This window comes from Lepidochelys kempii, chromosome 3, assembly GCF_965140265.1.
Source record: "Lepidochelys kempii isolate rLepKem1 chromosome 3, rLepKem1.hap2, whole genome shotgun sequence".
Classification (NCBI taxonomy): domain Eukaryota; kingdom Metazoa; phylum Chordata; order Testudines; family Cheloniidae; genus Lepidochelys; species Lepidochelys kempii.
Window position 1 is genome coordinate 90854916 of NC_133258.1, and position 17673 is coordinate 90872588.

The 17673-nt window shown below is 40.7% G+C and overlaps 1 protein-coding gene across 5 annotated transcripts in view; it reads right to left on the reverse strand.

Moving 5' to 3' along the window:
- CEP85L (centrosomal protein 85 like) overlaps positions 1-17673 on the reverse strand; it is a 251223-nt gene that overhangs the window by 97386 nt on the left and 136164 nt on the right. For all 5 annotated transcript variants that reach the window (XM_073337154.1, XM_073337155.1, XM_073337153.1 and 2 more), the window contains exon 3: positions 3149-3933. In XM_073337154.1, the coding sequence (XP_073193255.1) occupies positions 3149-3933 (785 nt within the window). The remainder of the gene's footprint in view (positions 1-3148; positions 3934-17673) is intronic.

The following is a 17673-nucleotide window of genomic DNA, read 5'->3' on the forward strand; positions in this document are numbered from 1 at the left end:
GCAAGTCAGGGTACTCTAAAGAAGCCTCTTCAAACCAAGTATACAAACATACTGTATATTAAAAGAGAAGGAAGGTATAATTCTTCCAAAGACACCTAGTACACAGTACTAATACACAGGTTTGCAACCTTCTGAAACATTTGGCCAAGATACAGTGGGTAATCATAGAATACCAGGGTTGGAAGGGACCTTAGGAGGTCATCTAGTCCAACCACCTGCTTAAAGCAGGCCAATCCCCAGTTTTTGCCCCAGATCTGTAAATGGCCCCCTCAAGGATTGAACTCACAACCCTGGGTCTAGCAGGCCACTGCTCAAACCACTGAGCTATCCCTCCCCCCTTCTTACTGTATGGTCTCCTGCAGTTTTCAAGAGAAAGTATTTTCATTTTAAATCTTATTTCTAGTGCTGCTGTACAGCATTCAGCTCTATATCAACAGTATCAAGGTTTGAGAAACTACTATTCACAAATACTCCTTGGCAAACCTTTCACAGCCTTATGGGGCATATTCTCCACTCCAAATTTTATGCCTGGTTTCCAATTAAATCAATGGGAGCCTTGGTCGTGCATCTGAGGATAAAATTTTGCCCTAACAAGTGCCTAATCCTGCAGCACTTTCCTGGGGAAAAAGTTACCTAAAAAGTGGGATTTCTGTGTGCTGGAACATTAGGCATAAGTAGAGAATAACGAAGCGTAATGCCTGATGGCAGGAGAATAGTGTGTGGATCTTTCTAGTTCACTAAGAAAACAACCTTATGTTTAAAAAAATATCTGCTTCTTGAAGGTCTGTTTACACCTTAGATTAAAGGATTTGATGACAGACATGCCCTCAAAACAGCACATGTTGGTGAACGCAACCTCAAGAACACTCCCATGATGTTACAGAATATCAGAGAAACACTTAGAAACTAGTAACCTCCCCTGAAATTTGTTTCACAACACATGTGTAGATATTATAGCTTCAGGTGAATATCTTGTAATCTCTTCAAAGCAATATGCATCTCCTTTGAAGAAGATATAATCTGTTGATCCGCTTCACTCTTTTTCTATTTTATTTTTTTACAGTTTCAATATAAAGATGCTTTCCACATAGCCTGAAATTGAATACAGAATGTGTTTAATCGGCCAACTTTTCTGCACATACTTTCTGATGTAATGTTCAGGGCAAGTTATCATTGTTCTATCTACATTCTTAGTCAAAGATAAATTTGGTTATAATTTTGTGTATTCTTTAGTGTAGAAACAGCATATGTGGGTTCTCTCTGCCTGTTCTGAAAATCACTGCATTTCAATCAGTACACATACTTCCAAGCAGATGGCACATTTCTTATTCCACTGTTAAAAGATTGTCACCATCAGCAAAAATGATCTCTAATGTCATGAAATGAAATTCCTTACTCTGAAAAGGAAAATAAAGTTTATCATCCTGTTATTGTATTGTACACAGTATCACTGCTTTACTATTTTTTTAAATAAAAGTAACTTTATAAGATTTTTAATTTTTCAGAAATGGTAGCAAATCAATTTCAGGAGATTCTGCTGTTTGGACAGTATTCAATATGTAAAAAGCATTACGAATAAATAAATTTTATTGCAGAAACATTTTAAGGTTGTTGCAATAAGATTATTTTAAAACAGAACCAAGTTCTCATTGAAGCGTTAAAAGAAGGAAACTGTTCTCCCTCCTTCAAACATTGCTACATTGCTTCTAAAAGGCTTTGAGCCATTGCAAACGTTCCCCTACGCACATTTCCCCATTCTTCAAGTGTTCCTCATGTGAGCCACAACCCCAACCTCTCACTTGAAGGAGAACAGGTAGGCTTTGAAATGTGATCTATAGACATCACTCATTAATCAGCTGCATAAATGCTTCTGCTGTTGTTAAGCAATGCTCCCACTGTACTCCAAACAATTGTGCACAGTTCCTCAGCATTCCCACCCTATGCTAGCCACAAATGTTAGAGTAAGGACTTGCCTACACTTAGAGCAGTGCATCTGCATGGCTGTAGTGCTTAGTGAAGACAGTACCTATGCTGATGGGAGAGCTTCTCCCGTCGCCTTAGGTAGTCCACCTCTTGGTAAATATGCCGATGGGAGACGCCCAACATAAATTTGTAGTTTAGACCAGGGCTATTAGCTCAGCAATCGAATGCTGGTCTCCTGCATGACAGTTCGGAACACTTCCCCTAAAGTTACAGCCTGACAAAGGGAACTGAATTTTTAAACAGTTGGAGAGAAATGGACTCCAAAAAATTTTAAAGACAACAATAAAAGGTTTTAAACAAAATCGTGTGTCTTAGATTTGTTACAATCTTGAAAATTAGAAGAGCAGAAGCATCACTGAGCTTACCCAAAGTGATAAAAACTGTTGTTTATTTTCCCTGTCCTTGTTCTGCCCTTGAACACAAATTATTCTGAGCTGTGTTGATGGCAGTATTTGCCAACAGACATGCATATAAATGGATATGTTTTGAAATAATAATTGTAATATATGTAATGCTTTATTTTTGTTAAACCATGTTAAATTTTACCTTCATACAAAATAGAGGGGGACAATCTTGAATGCTTAGATTTTTTTGGAAAAACAGAAGTTATAACATGTCAACACTAATAATCAGAGTGTGGTTTATAAATGAGGCTATTAGGAACATTTATGAAGTAACTAACCTTGCAGTATGTGAGGGTCATTGTCTACTATGAATCTGTTTCAAGTAAAAAAGAAACGGCGCTTCCTTATAAATCAATTCAGATTATAAAGTCCATTCAAGCATATATCACACCATTTCAACTGAAGGTTCTTTTAAAATGACACAAAAATGTGACTAGATATACCCTATATATTACACAGTTGCAGAAAGTATAGATGCTGCTCTCATATAGATTGGGTAAATTGTCTGGTATAATTAACTGCCAGGAGCTGTAAATTAACTGGAGCACACTTTGCTGGCACTCAGATAATGATGAAGCTCTAGTGCAGTCAGTTTTTCATTAAATTATACAAACAGCTTAAAAGTTTAAAAACCAACAATAGCACTGGATGAGATGAGATAAGAATACTTTCCCCACCTGAAACACTTAATAAAAACATGCCAGATGCGGTGTCTCTTGCTGCCCACCTGATGGCAGCAAACACCAAATTTCTATTCTTACCTGCATCGGGTGCTCATTTCCCGTTGTAAGATCTTCAAGCTGCTGCAGCTGCCAAGCTGCCAAACTGTATGTCTCCTCAGCAGTCCTACAGTCCAGAGGATTTGCATGCAACTGTTCTGTAAGCCACATCTGAGTCCTCACTGAAGGCTGAATGGGTACTCCGTTCATAGCCTGCTGTCCCAGCGTTGCATATCGATGCCCAAAAGCCTCACAGCTGGCTGAGTTGGGCTTGCTTTCAGGTAAGGCACTGTAGGTCATGTCAAAGACATGTCTCCTATTTGAGGTGTCTGAAACACCGAAGTCTTCTTTGCTGCAACTTTCAAATTTGTATTTGCAATCCAACGTAGAAGATCGTTTTTTCCCAGTTTCTTTGTCCTCAACTTTTAGCAACTCCATGCTATTATGCAAACAACTTGGCCCATTTGTTCTTAATTGTGGTGACATGGTCTTGTCTCTCCCTGATCTGTCAGTACTAGACCTGGAGTCCCCTGAAAGGACACTTTCATCCTGACTGCAGCTATCTGGTGTGCTGAGTTTAGACAAGGACGACCATTTCCTTACAGGCCTCACATCCTTCATGTCAAGAGAATTGTCCACTATGTCCAGATTTCGACTTCCTCCTGACCGTAAAAGGTTTGTACTCCATTGTGAGCAGTCAGACTTCAGAGCTTCCCTGTGTTTGGAAAGTGAAGAGCTGGCATTAGACGGCATCACATGGGCAGTGGGAATAGAGACCAGTGATCGGCTGGGCTTAAACAAGGAAGTACCACTTGACGTTGAATGATCTGGGAAAAAAAAGATTTATCACGTAAATAAACGCAACACAAGCTGTGACAGCAATACTGATCAAATGTCAAACTCAGGACGAAATGCTAAAGCAGCAGGCATATCCTCTAGTAATTTCTTAATGGGACACAGTCATATTAAAAACACATTCCATGAAACAGAGTTATTAGAACTGATAAATCTGAAACCCACATAAAAAACATTTGTTTCCTTTCTGTGAATGTTGCAAAGTTAGGACAATGAAAATGGTGTACACTGGCCAGTTTCACTACTATTTTTTCTTTTGGGTTGCCAGTGTTTCAGGGGAATGTTTTCCATCTAAACACTGTCATAAAGTTGCCAAGATTTCTATTTAGGCTATGTCTACACTAGAGACATTACAGCAACACAGCTGTACCAATGTAGCTGTGCCACTGTAAGATCTCTCTCAGCTGCTCTATGCTGACAGGCAAGAGCTCTCCCATCAACATAATTAAACCACTCCAAACGAGCAGCAGTAGCTACATCAGTGGGAGAGCTTCTGACATACCACTGGGTACACTACCACTTATGCCAGCGAACCTTATGTCCCCCCATACCCCTGAGCGACATAACCTTTGCCAACATAAGTGGTAGGCTGTAGAGACTCTCTTAAATGCGGGAAAAATATTTTTTGATTGTTTGCATATTACAGAGATATCAGTAGCAACTCTATAATCAAGACTGCACTGAAATTTTTAATTAGAGCAGGTTTAAAAATTCCCTCAGCCACATATCAATCCTACTTAGTCTCCAAATATGAAATAACAAATTTTCAAGAAAAAATGAATTTCTATGCATTATATTGTTTGCAAATATATTTATTAAATTTTGCAGAGGAAACAATTTGAAGTGCTTCCTTTTTGAAATGTGCATTTTTTTTTTTGGTTCCTCTAGTTAAACAATCAGTCACCACAAATTCCAAATTTCTCTCTCTGAACCTCATACATACAGGCAGTGCATTTGAAATAAGCCACTTATGACATTTTCAAATTAAACCACAAACAATTATTCCCTTTATTTAGGTTAAAATAATTGAGTTACGCCAAGATTCTGCAATGAAACAGCCAAGTTCTGCTAGCTACTGCCATTCTCTCTCACGGTCAACAACCATCCGTGATTCACCAGACATCCTGTGAAGACAAGGAAGCAGGCTGATCAGCAAAAGAGCTGTGCAAGTGTGTGCACGCACACTATGGAGGAGAAAATGGAGCTGTAAAGGATCAGTGATGCTGTGAAGGTCAAGTCCAATGTCCATGTAACACGTTGTACTACATAACACTGAGCATCAGGGGCATGCACAAGCTGGAGCAAGCAGGGGCACAGCCTCTCCATCCCTGTAATAGGTTGGGGCACAGAACTCCTCTGGCACCAGGGGGAGAGAAAGCCGCTCCAACCCCGGGGCTGGGGGGGAGGGGTGGGAAAGACTCCTGCCCCCCATGTTTTGTACTGCAGTGCATGCCCACGCAGAGCTCTTAGCTACAGCACTGGGCAGCCAGATCCCTCCCCTCTGCCAGGAGCCTGAATTCTCCAGAGCTCACCCACCCCACCCTCTTCTCTGCCTCCATCAATTTTCTGCTGAGATGATACGGAGTGACAATCCTCCTAACCAATAGTAGTGTGGCAGTGAGCAGAGCAGGCAACAAAGATTGGTCAAGAGGGGGTCACTGGTACCGCATGAGGGGTTGAGCATGGGTGGGGAGCTCCTCCGGCCCTGGGGCTGCAGGGGGGAAAACACAGAACTTGTCACCCCAAAAGGAGTCAATTTTTATTCCTGCACACGCCCCAGCTGAACATGCTATATATATAAAAACAAACACATTTCAATTCTGAGATTTCTACATAAAAATAAATAACAAATTTTAAAAACAAATACTAACACCAGATACCATTGAGGAAATCTTCCCTAAATACTACAGGGGAAAAAAAACAAACATTGCAGCCACCATTTGCAATATGGCACTAAATTTTGCTTATTACCGACACAAAACCACATAGATCTGCATACAGCATAATTTAGGGAGGCCACACCAAGCCTAAACAAATAATCAAGACACACAGCTACAGTGTGAGGATACCCATTAGCTGTTTGTGATGTAGGTGAAGATGCTCAGGCTCTGCGTGGTAAAAGGAAGGCAGCAGAGACTGAGAAGGAGAACTGATTGATAGAGTGTACACGAAGTGGTGAATAACTTAATTAAGTGTTTCCTTGCTTTTTACAGTTTGAGTTGGCGGGCTATATAGTTTAGCCAACTTCACTCTAAAGTTAAGTGGAGCTTTTTCTAAGGGAGTTACTGTATATAATTATATAAATGGGTATCTATACAATGAAAGGATCATACTGTCATTTCTTGCACTTATCCCTGCATCTCCAACCCCAAGCAGAAATATGAAAATGTACACAGAGGACATCAGGGAGACACTGTTCAGAGAGAGACTGGTAAGCGAAAACAACAAAAAGGTGAGACAGAGGTTACTGGGATCCGACTGACAGCTCTCCCTTAGCCAGCAACTGCTGCTTACCATCAGAGCCTGTAGACAACCAGAAGTAAGCAGCTAATCCTCTCACCAGCTTCCATTAAGTCACATGGCTTAACCTCTCCCTGTGATCTCACGTTGTTCCACTCTGAAGCTCATTAAAGCATTATTACTTACTCAACCATCTGCAAATTAAACTCCATGAGACTTTTTGGTTACATTTTTGACAAAAAAAAAAAAAAAAAAAAAAAAAAGAAGTAGTCTTTACTGTTTTTTCTCCTCAAAATCCTTACAGTTAGTACCAGAGTTCCTGGGGAACCACAAAACTAGCCCAGTCACGATCAGGGTTCAAGGGCAAATCAATTAACATGAACCAGCACTCTGCAGATGCTGCTTGTGGGGGGTGACTGAACTTTGGGAAAGACACTTTCTTTTACTACAAACCTAAATAACAAGGAGCACCCAATTCCTCAACACTCCTACTCACCATTCACAGGCACAATTCTCCCAACTCTCATTGTTCCCGCACACCTATGTAAGAAAATATGAAAGACAACATCCACAGGGCTAGAGTAATTTCCTTGTATGCCTTTACCATGGAAAGCGGGCTGGGCCCTGCAGTATTTAAAAAAAAAAAAAAAAAGGGGGGGGGGGGTGAAAGAAACTTGGGTAGAGGAGAACACCTACAGTTTGGGGATCTCTGTCTCCCCACTCCCATCACTAATCTTTGTGAGATCCCATTCCCTGCATTGGTGTTGGGACAGAAAAGAAATTGCCTCCCCATCCCACTTCCATTCTTTTTTGGAGGAAGAAATATTCTGCCTAGTGCCTGCCTCTCTTGGCTGAAATCCATTTTCAGAGCAGTGAACCAGGAAGACATGTTGAGCTGCGCTACCCATTTAAAACCCCAGCTAGCAGTGATTTCAAGAAGAAATCACATGCACTGGTAAAATGCTGGTGTAGTCTGTTCTGTACCGACATCATACCTGGCAACGGAATAAGTCAGAGAGTGGAAGAGGAACAGGACAAGGCAGCCACACAAGTTCTTATGCGGCTTTTTTCCAATAGGAAAGTAAACCCTTGGAATAGGCTGGAGCCTCCATTACTATGGAGCCCAGGAAGTTCAGGGACCTATGCCACAGGCCATGCAAATGGAGCAATGATTTTATGGAAAGAATCTCAAAAACGGAACAGCCCAAATCTGCATGGGGTTTAAAAAAATAAAATAAATAAAAAACCCCACATGAGAGAAAAGAAAATCACCCAGAAAAAGTATCAGAAAGACCCTGAATTGTGATATTTCTCCTGGGGCAATGAAACTGTTCCATTTAGCCATAGCCAACCAAGAAAAAGGACTCAATCCAAAACACAAATTTTTCCTTACAAAAAGTCAGGAGTAAGGGTAGGAATTAAAGCACTACTTCATCCAACAACAAGACCAAATTTGGAACCCACACAACATTCAGACTTCAGCATTTCTCATCAAATAGGCTCCATTTTATTGGATCAGTTTTTATGTAAAGTTTACAGGCATTATTATTGATGCTGCCTTACTGGCTCAAGGTTCTTAAAATTTTCTGTTAAACAATCTTCTTGGTAATAAAATTTAAAAAAAAAAGCAGAAAAAAATGGAGGAAGTTATTCCTGGGTTTCCTCTAAGACTACATCATAATCATATCCTATGGTATATAATAAAATGAATTGCTTTTCCAATTATCCTATTTTCTTAACCCCCCCGCCATAAAATTCCCTAAAATACCTAGCTAACATGTACAACATTTTCGTGACAAACAAGTATTGCCCAAACCAACAGGTCAAATAGACAGATAATTTGGAATCTCCGGCATTACACCTTAATAAATTGTACAATTTATTTATATACGTCAAAAGAGTACAACCAGCTACTAGACAGGGGTATATTTTAAATGTGCTAGTTATTACTTAGTGTATTATACTTCTGAATTAGTTTATTCTCAGCACTGCACTGCTGGGATGAAATCAAAGGGAACAGACTCAATCCTGGTCCTATTTAAAAAAAAAAAAGGCAGAATTCTCATTTGAGAGAAGGCCCAGATCTTTTTTTATCCTCCTACATGCTCAATTTACTCCTTGTCTGTTCAATAAAGTTTATAATACAACATCAGAAATATTATTTTTAACATTGATATTGTCCCTTTAGGCGAATCAAAATACTGATTTAAAATAACTAAGGGAACCTCCTGGGTCACTTTCTGAGTCAGATACATCACGTATATTAAATTATGGCCCGGGGATGGAGCGGCTAGAAAGTCTTATCCAACTCACTTTCTGGAGGGAGGGAGACTTGCAAGAGGGGAAATATGGGCCAAATTCTGACTTCAGTGATACCAATGAAAAAGTGTTTTCCACGTGTCTTGGATAGTATGCAGCAAGATTGAAACTGGCAAAAAACAACATTTTTTGGTTGTTATACAGTATCCCAGTGCTTCCAACACTGTACTCCCTCTGCTTGCTCTCTCCATCACCAACCACATAGGAATGTTTATATAATTAAAAACTTGTGTTTACTAATAAATGAAAAATGTATCTATTTAGTGAATAAAAACTGAAATTGTCCCAAACTACTTACCTGAGTCCCTATAAAGAAGAACTTCAATTCTTTACCTGCTAAATCTATGTTCAGGTTTCTGTGTTTTTCCTGGTATGTCCAATAATCCTAACATCTAAAGCAGGACAGGGAGCTGAATTATGCATCTTCCTTATACCATATTAGGTGTTTGTGAGCACATTTTTAACAAGGAAAACAGAAGCAAAAATTTGGGACTTAGTTAAGGAAAGAAAGACTCATTTACCACCAGGGTGGATAAAAAAAAATCAATGATTTAAAAAAAATAAATTGTATTTTTTTTTTAAAAATCAGACTTTTTTGATAAAATGCTTTTGAGGAAAAAACATATCTAAAGATAAAGATATATTTGAGCTATAATGTATCTCATCATGGAATAAGGATTATAAATTCTATAGTATGAGAATATATTCATGTAATATTTAAGAAAAGTTTTGTAAATGAGTTGCATTGGTTAATGGATTAGGACCCAATCTTATGGGGTACCAGGGGCTTCTGTATAGATTATTTAGGCTAATCTTTTGATCTACCCAATGGGACTCAGTGCTCAGTCTAGAAGATACCATCAGAGATTCTTAGTTTTGCAGTTCTCAAACCGTGGATTTGTGTCTCCAGAGATAACATGCTTGTTAACAGCAAAAATGTTTTTAAATAAATAAAGATATAGAGGTGAGAAATAACAGACCTCAACCCTATTGTCCCTCTGCAGATTTGTGTACAGAGTCACTCCCTTACCTCTCTCTAAAAGTGCAAAGTTTCAAAAAAATTCAATGTATAGAAGACTGTTGGGTGCAGAATAGATCTGGACAAGAAGTCGTCTGGAGATAAATGTGAGAAGGGAGGGACAGGCAAGAGAAACAAAAGTGAAACTGTTTGAGTGTAGCCTTCATGGATTTGAGATCTACCGTACTATTCTCTCACTAGAAGAGAAAACCTAAAATGGCAGCAGGCCATAAAAGAGACCCAGTTTAGGAATATTTTAATGAAGTTCCTCTACCTGTGAAGAATATGTATTAAGGTTATAACAACCAACAAGAACGCACTTTTATGTAGAAATCCATGATTTAATCGAGTCTTCCTATTGTGATTTAAATCAAATCCATCCTGTCTACCACCATAATATTTTGTTTTAAAATTCACTAGATGTAGTTTTAAGGCTACAAATTATATATGTTGTGCTTTGATAATACTATACTGGTTAGTATACAAAATCCTACATTACTGAACTTGAATTTGCCATTTTAGAGGTAAAGTGAAACTAGTTGCTTAAGAGACCTCATTTATGAGTAAGTGTGTCACTATTTATCACAGGTTTCAGAGTAGCAGCCGTGTTAGTCTATATCCGCAAAAAGAAAATGAGGACTTGTGGCACCTTAGAGACTAAAATTTATTTGAGCATAAGCTTTCGTGAGCTACAGCTCACTTCATCGGATGCATCCTATTTATCACAGTTTCCTCATCGGTACCAAAGTGTTTTCTTCTCTCAGAAAGCCAGAGCAACCACTTAACTCATTTGCACAGTTTTAATAAGAGCAAATACTGTGTGGCACGTACATCCCCAGTGCTGCTGAAATCAGTGGGCTTTCCTAGTATCAGAGGCTTTCAAGTCTGGCATTTTATCTGGGCTATAATTAGGAAGTCCTGATCACTGAAGAAAATGCAGGTATTAAAAAGTAGCCCAAAAAACCCCATACTTTAAACTACCTCTGTGATCCAATAAAGTACTTATTACAGAAATAAAAATATTTTTAGCAATCAGAAGGTTTAGAGAAGGCAGACATTCCTATCTTAAGAGCTTGCTAAAAAAGCCCTTAAATTGGGGTGTACAGAAGTTCTGTGCTCAGCTGCATGTCATCTTTTCAGAATGATTCTCCAAACAATGCTTGCTGCAACTCTTAGTTAGACCTCTGTGACACAGCCACAAGTGATTTAAAACCAGCCAGATCATGACTCACACAGTCTCTGCAATAAATCATCACCTCTGGCTCATGAGGGGGTGGGAGCCTGTACAAGCCTTCTCTAAACAGTTGCTGAGAACAATGAGAATTTGAGCTAGGGATGAGGATTTAATCAAAATTGAAGATTTGGGGCCCTGTCAAGAAAGTTTTTAGCGTTGCAGCCACAAGCCATGTGTTTTCCTTTGTTTCCATCTATCTGACGATTATGGCTGGACTGGGAAGCTTTGATGTAGAGGGGATAAGCCACTGCAAAGCGGTTGGAGGACCTTAAACTGGACAAGCAAATAACCAGTCCAAACAAAAAAAGACCACTGAAAAGGCTGATTTACCATTCTCTAAAAGCAAAAATGCATTTGCATGATTCAACAAAAAGCTGCCAATGGTGATACCACGGTGATGATTTACATATGTACTTCACCACACATCCTTTGGAGTCTCTCTGTACTACTTTCAAATTTTAGCATGCCAAAAAAATTAAAAAAGGATAATTTAGTTGTAATTACTGCAGGAAAATAAACATATTCCTTCAAACAAGCATCTCCCAAAAATATAAACAGACAGATATTAGCTATCTATCTTTATATAATAAAAATACGAGTCCAGACACAGAAGAGAAAAACTAAAGTGTGTAACGACTTCTGTACAAGGATAATTTGAAACACTAAGGACTACTTAGTTAAGAGAAGAGACAAAAGGTACAGCAAGTAACGACTGGTAAAGAAGAACTAAATTGGCACTTTTACTTACCATCATAAAAAACAAGGGCACAGCCAAAGACATTGAAAGGCAAAATGTTTAAAATTGATCAGAAGGGGTATTTATGTGAAGTTTTTAAAATACAACATAATAAACTGGTGGAACTCCTTGAGGGCAACAGATCAGCAAGATCTGAAAAAGGATTATACATTTATATGGATAATGACTTTCATTAGATCAGATTAAAATGATTAATAGCACAAACCTATTACTAACAAATGGGAATTAAAAAGAAATTTCTCCTATGGCCTGGACATTCTGTATAGGTCCATTATGGGTTTTCATGAATGCTCCTTTAAAACATTTTATATTGTCCCCTGTCAGAACCAACATATTGAACTAGATGGACAAAGAACCTGATCCTGCATGAGAGTTCCCTTGTATCTGAGGGCATGTTCACCGAAGGTTATAGACAGCAAGTCTGAACTCCTTGTCTAGCTGTTAAATATAGAAGTTTTTTCAAAAACCAAAGTGAATCGTGTTTTGACTTTTTAGGGAAAAACGTTTTTAAAATGTATACTCTACATGTAAAATACGAATAAGACTACTACTACTAAGAAAAGGGTGGGGGGGGGGGGAGAGGGAAAGCAAAAAAAAAATGGTGCCATAGTGCTTATCGCTGCAATATTTAAATATGTCACATTCTAGGTCTTTACATGATCGCTTGAGATAGGAAGCAGTTTTGATAAGGGCCATTTCTAAAAGCGAATTAAGAAAATGAAGCACTGCCGGTAGTGAGTAAGTAATTACATAGTCATTGTGCTGACCAGAATTTGTCTACCTAAGCAATGGACTGCAAACAAATCAGAATCAATACATCACATTATTCTAAACTGCTCCCTAGAATATTGGATGTAGTCTACAATGTTTCCGTCATTTTTAAGTGGTGGTGTTTTTTTTTAAAAAAATCACCATTTGGTTTGTTTTGGTAGGCAAGTCATTCAAAGCACACACAATTCACAAGACACACAAAAACAAAAATCCTAAAGTCAACCTTATCAACAGCTGCTCAGGGCCTGTAATTCACGTTGCTGCTCAGATATGATGAAAAAAATCACAACTAGGATGATTTTGTTACATTTGTTTTTATTTCCCTTGAAATTCCATCTACCTACAGATGTATCAAAGTCATACATACGCTGAAATATTAGTACTGCCACCAACACTCAGTAGCTGCTGGTGGAACCAATGAGTATTTGTCCTGCAGAGGGGAGCAGCAAATGCCTGGTACGCACCCCTCCCCCACCTCCCTTCTTGCCAAAAGTCACACCTCACCCATTTCCCACAATTCCTCCTGCTAGGTTATCAGCTATATGGCATTGTGTTTGGCCAGATGGCAAGGATCCCAGTTACACTCTGCTTTACTCTTCAGTCCTTACCTCAAAACTCAAATACCCTTTTTATTTCTAAATTAAGTACATGAGGTAAAATTTCATTGAATTAAGCTGAAAGTCATAACTGATTAGTTAGGCAAATCATATTTTATTCACTCCAATATCACACAGATGGACTAGTTAAGTCACTCACCTCTGTTTTCCTTCTGCATAGGTCTTGCTTTCAGTACATACAAGCTCCCTTGCTACGTTCAGATCTACCCTTCCCCCTCAAAACACACAGTACTGGCAGAGGACACGCTGTAGAAAGTTTACTTTCTTAGTATTTGTAACAGTGTTGCACTCCTCTTAAACGGTAATGTTAGGATGTTAAATGGTGGTATTTCTCTTTTTTAAAGTCCATTATCTTCATAAAATCTCCCAACCCCTGGCATTCACACATGCTGTGCAGAATGCCACAAAGCATCACCACCAGGGACTTATTTAAAACCATCATCATTGTGCTTCAGGATTCATCCCCACATAACCTTCAATTTTACACTACATTTTTCCTACAGCCTTGGTTGCTGTAATCTAGAATTTTTTCTTTAAAGTAATGGGGCAAAGAAAAAGATGGCTCTCTCAGAATCACATCTCTTAAGACCTCTTAAGCATGGACATAAATGTATGGTCACATTGTGGAAACACTGCTGCCATTTGGGCATGCTGAAGCATGTCATGGGAGAGGGGAAGAACCCTCTACTTTGATCTTTAGAAGCCATTACCTAACTAGCTTGCAAAATGCAAACAGACACCCTCTCAATTCAGGAGTACTGCACCGAATACATAAAAAACAAAACAAAAAAGAGACTTGAGAAGAGACACGCCTGGTTGAGATACCCATTCTCCTGCATACACATGGTTCATTACAAATATGGTCTGAAGTTATGCTCTAAGTGAAGATGAAACTGGGTGATCCAACATGATGTACATCCAAATTACATCACATTAATACTCCATTTTAAATATGCAGTACATATATGTTGAAAGGATCAAGCATAAAGTCTTTCACTTTCTGCTCATTAAAAGGAAAAAAATAGGGGCTCTTGGAAAAAATAACGCAAACCTCAAGAAGCAAAAAAACATTTCAGTGGATTTGAACAAATAAACCTTTTAAAAAGGAATGATCAACTATAAAATGTAAACCTAACAATATTTTGTGCTCTGCAAACCCTGGTCTCAGAGGGACAGGACCAGGCAGACGCTGCAAAGAGAATTTCTGATTAAACAAAAAATTCAGAGCCATTTGAGAAGTACAGGCAGAACTCCCAGGATTCAGCATGGGAAAGCTGACTTTTCAAAAGGCACTCTCATATACATTTTGGGGAGGGGGGGGAATATATATCAATCAAAGCTGCTCCTTGAGGGTGTTTTTAAGCAAGACATAAAACATTATAGTAACTGCCTACTCAGATTAGTGGCAATGCTCAAAAAAGGTTTTCAAGGTTCAGTAGGATAAGCAATGGATACATATCCAACCTCTGAAAGCTCCCCAGTAAGTTCTTATTGAAGATAAAACCCATCAGCTAGAGAGTGAGGAAAGAAGTGATCGCCTCCGTCTTCCTGAAACTGTCTGAATGCTGCTTCTGGAAGAAAATGAGAACCTCAAACAGGGGATTTGAACCTGAAAAAAGGTTCAGTAAGGATCTGATGTGAGATAAGGGTGAAGACTCATCTTACTTTTAAACTGCCTCAACCAGTACACCTCAATCACTCCCGTACTCTCCCTATTGCACACACTGGTTTAGCCTCCTGAGGGCTGCAATGGTCTGGTATTATTTTGGCTGTTGGGCTTGGTGTGGAGGTGTCGGGGTGGCATTCAGTGGCCTATGATATACAGCAGTTGAGACTAGATGATCTGGTGGTCCCTTCTGCCTGTAAACTCATAAGATATGTCTACATTGCAACTGAACACCCATGGCTGGCCCAGGTCAGCAGACTTGGGCTGAGAGGCTGTAAAACTGCAGTGTAGACATTCAGGCTGGAGGCCGGGCTTTGGGATCCTCCTCATAGGGTCCCAGAGCTCAGGCTCCAGCCCGAACACCTACACCACAATTTTACTGCCCCAGAGCCCAAGCCCCACAAGCTTGAGCCCACTGACAAGGGGCCAGCTACAGATGTTCAAATGCAGTGTAGACATATCCTATGGAGCAGAGCCCTACGAAATTCACAGCTGGAAAAAATGGGTCATGGACCATGAAATCTGGTCTCACACGTGAAATCTGGTCTTGTGTGCTTTTACCCTATACTATACAGATTTCACCAGCATTTCTCAAACTGGGGGTCCCAACCCAAAAGAGGATATTGGGGGAGTTGCAAGGTTACTGGGGAGGAGTCACGGTATTAGCACCCTTACTTCTGCACAGCCTTCAGAACTGGATAGCCAGAGCGCAGTGGCTGCTGGCCAGCTGCCCAGCTCGGAAGGCAGAACCGCCACCAGTAGCAGTGCAGAAGTTAGGGTGACAATACCGTGACCCCACCCCCACATAATAACCTTGCAACCTCTCCGCCCACCACACAACCCCTTTTTGGGTCAGGATCCCTACAGTTACACCACCAGGAAATTTTAGATTTAAATATCTGAAATAATGAAATTTATCATTTTTAAAATCCTATGACCGTGAATTTGGTAGGGCCCTACCTACCACTAAACCGGGCCAAGCCTCCTGATCTTCAGCTGCAATGGAGGAGTACACAGTGCAATTCAGGAGAAGGGTGGATCCAAAGATGCCTTTAACCCATCTTTACAGTCCCTGAGTCTGAGGCCAGTTGTGCATCAGGCTAGTCCTTTAGCACAGGTCAAGAGAAACTGGAAGGCTGCTCTAAATCATACTGGTTATCAATGTCCCCAAGAAGTTTTTATGGCAGCTGTGGATCCCAAGTGCACAGGGAAGCCCCAGCCATGCCTCTAATTCAGGAGCTGTGGGTAGCGGCTAACGCTGGCTATACTCTATTCATAGGATTCCCCTAGGCAAGGTGATCTGCTTGTTGCCAGTTATAATGGTCATAGGCACTGGCTTCCTCTGGGCCCTGTGGGTGCTCAACCCCCCACTCTGCCCCAGACCCCGCCTCTACCCGCCTCCTTCACCCAAACCCTCACCCCACCTCTTCCTGCCCCCACCCCATCCCTCCTCCAAACCCCCACCCTGACCCCACCTCTTCCAACCCAAATTCCATCCCCTCCCCCAAGTGCATCCCATCCCCCGCTTTTCCCCCTTCCCTCCCTCTCAGGGCCTCCTGCATGCCGCAGAACGGGGGGGGGGGAGGGCTGGCTGCCGATGTGTGCTAATTTTTTTCCATGGGTGCTCTAGCCCTGGAGCACTCCTGGAGTCGGCACCTATGATAATGGCCTTACACCTGCGTTGCAGAGACAGTGCAACACTAAATGGCCTCAGCATAAAGAAACTCTGGGCCCCCATTCTGAAAACATATACATTTAAAATTTGAAATTTAAGAATTTCAGTACAATTCCCACTCTAATTTTGTTGCTTATTTTTCCCCCGTTAAATATTTTTTTACAAATCAACATATCCAACCTCCACATTTGAATTTTCTTGAAAAATAAATCTTAACTAAAACAGCAACGAAAGGATGGTTACTGTAATTTTTAAGAGGCCCTTGATACCAAATGACAAATTATGTTTTGTGTCTGAATTAAGGGCCTATGTATTATGCATACAACTGGAAGGTCATCTAAAAGTGGCCTCTGTGGTGGAGGCAGGACACAGCAGTCAGAGGCAAATCAGACAGCTGTCATTTATTGAACAATAACCTGGGGTAGTCAAAAGATTATAAAGGAAAGTTACCTACTTTTCGTAATTGTTGTTCTTAGAGATGTGTTGCACGTGTCCATTCCATTCAAGGAATGTGTGTGCACGCCCATGTGCACAGTTGTCAAAGATTTTTTTCTTAGCAATATCCGTAGAGTTGGCTGTGGTGCCCCCTTGAGTGCCACGCTCACATGCTGGTATATTAGGCGCAGACGACCCTACATTCTCTCAGTTCCTTCTTGCCAGCAACTCTGACAGAAGGGCAGGACAGTGGATAATGGGGTCACCAGGGCTAGCGTTAGATTTTCTGAGGCTGAGGCCAAAGCCCGAGAGCAACGGCTTCAGCCCTGGGTGGCGGGGCTCAGGTTACAGGCCCCCTGCCTGGGGCTGAAGCCCTTGGGCTCAGGCAGCAGGGCTCAGGCTTTGGTTTGGCCCCCCAGCCCAGGGCAGCGGGGCTCAGGTGGGCTCAGGCTTCAGTCCCCGCTCCTGGGGTCGTGTAGTAATTTTTGTTGTTAGAAGGGGGTCGCAGTGCAATGAAGTTTGAGAACCCCTGGTCTGGTAGCTTGCAGTACTGCTCTACCGAAGCCAGCATCATCCTGGACCTGCTGGGTAAGTGCGTAATGGGACATGAACATGTGGATGGACAACCAAGTGGACATTCAAGTCCCAAAGAGGGACAGGGTCCCTGACGAGCAGGCAGAGGCACTCGAGGCCCTTGGGGACCCTGGCAGTCACGTCCTGGGTGAAAACCGACCTACCCTCAAGCAGTGAATGGAAAGCC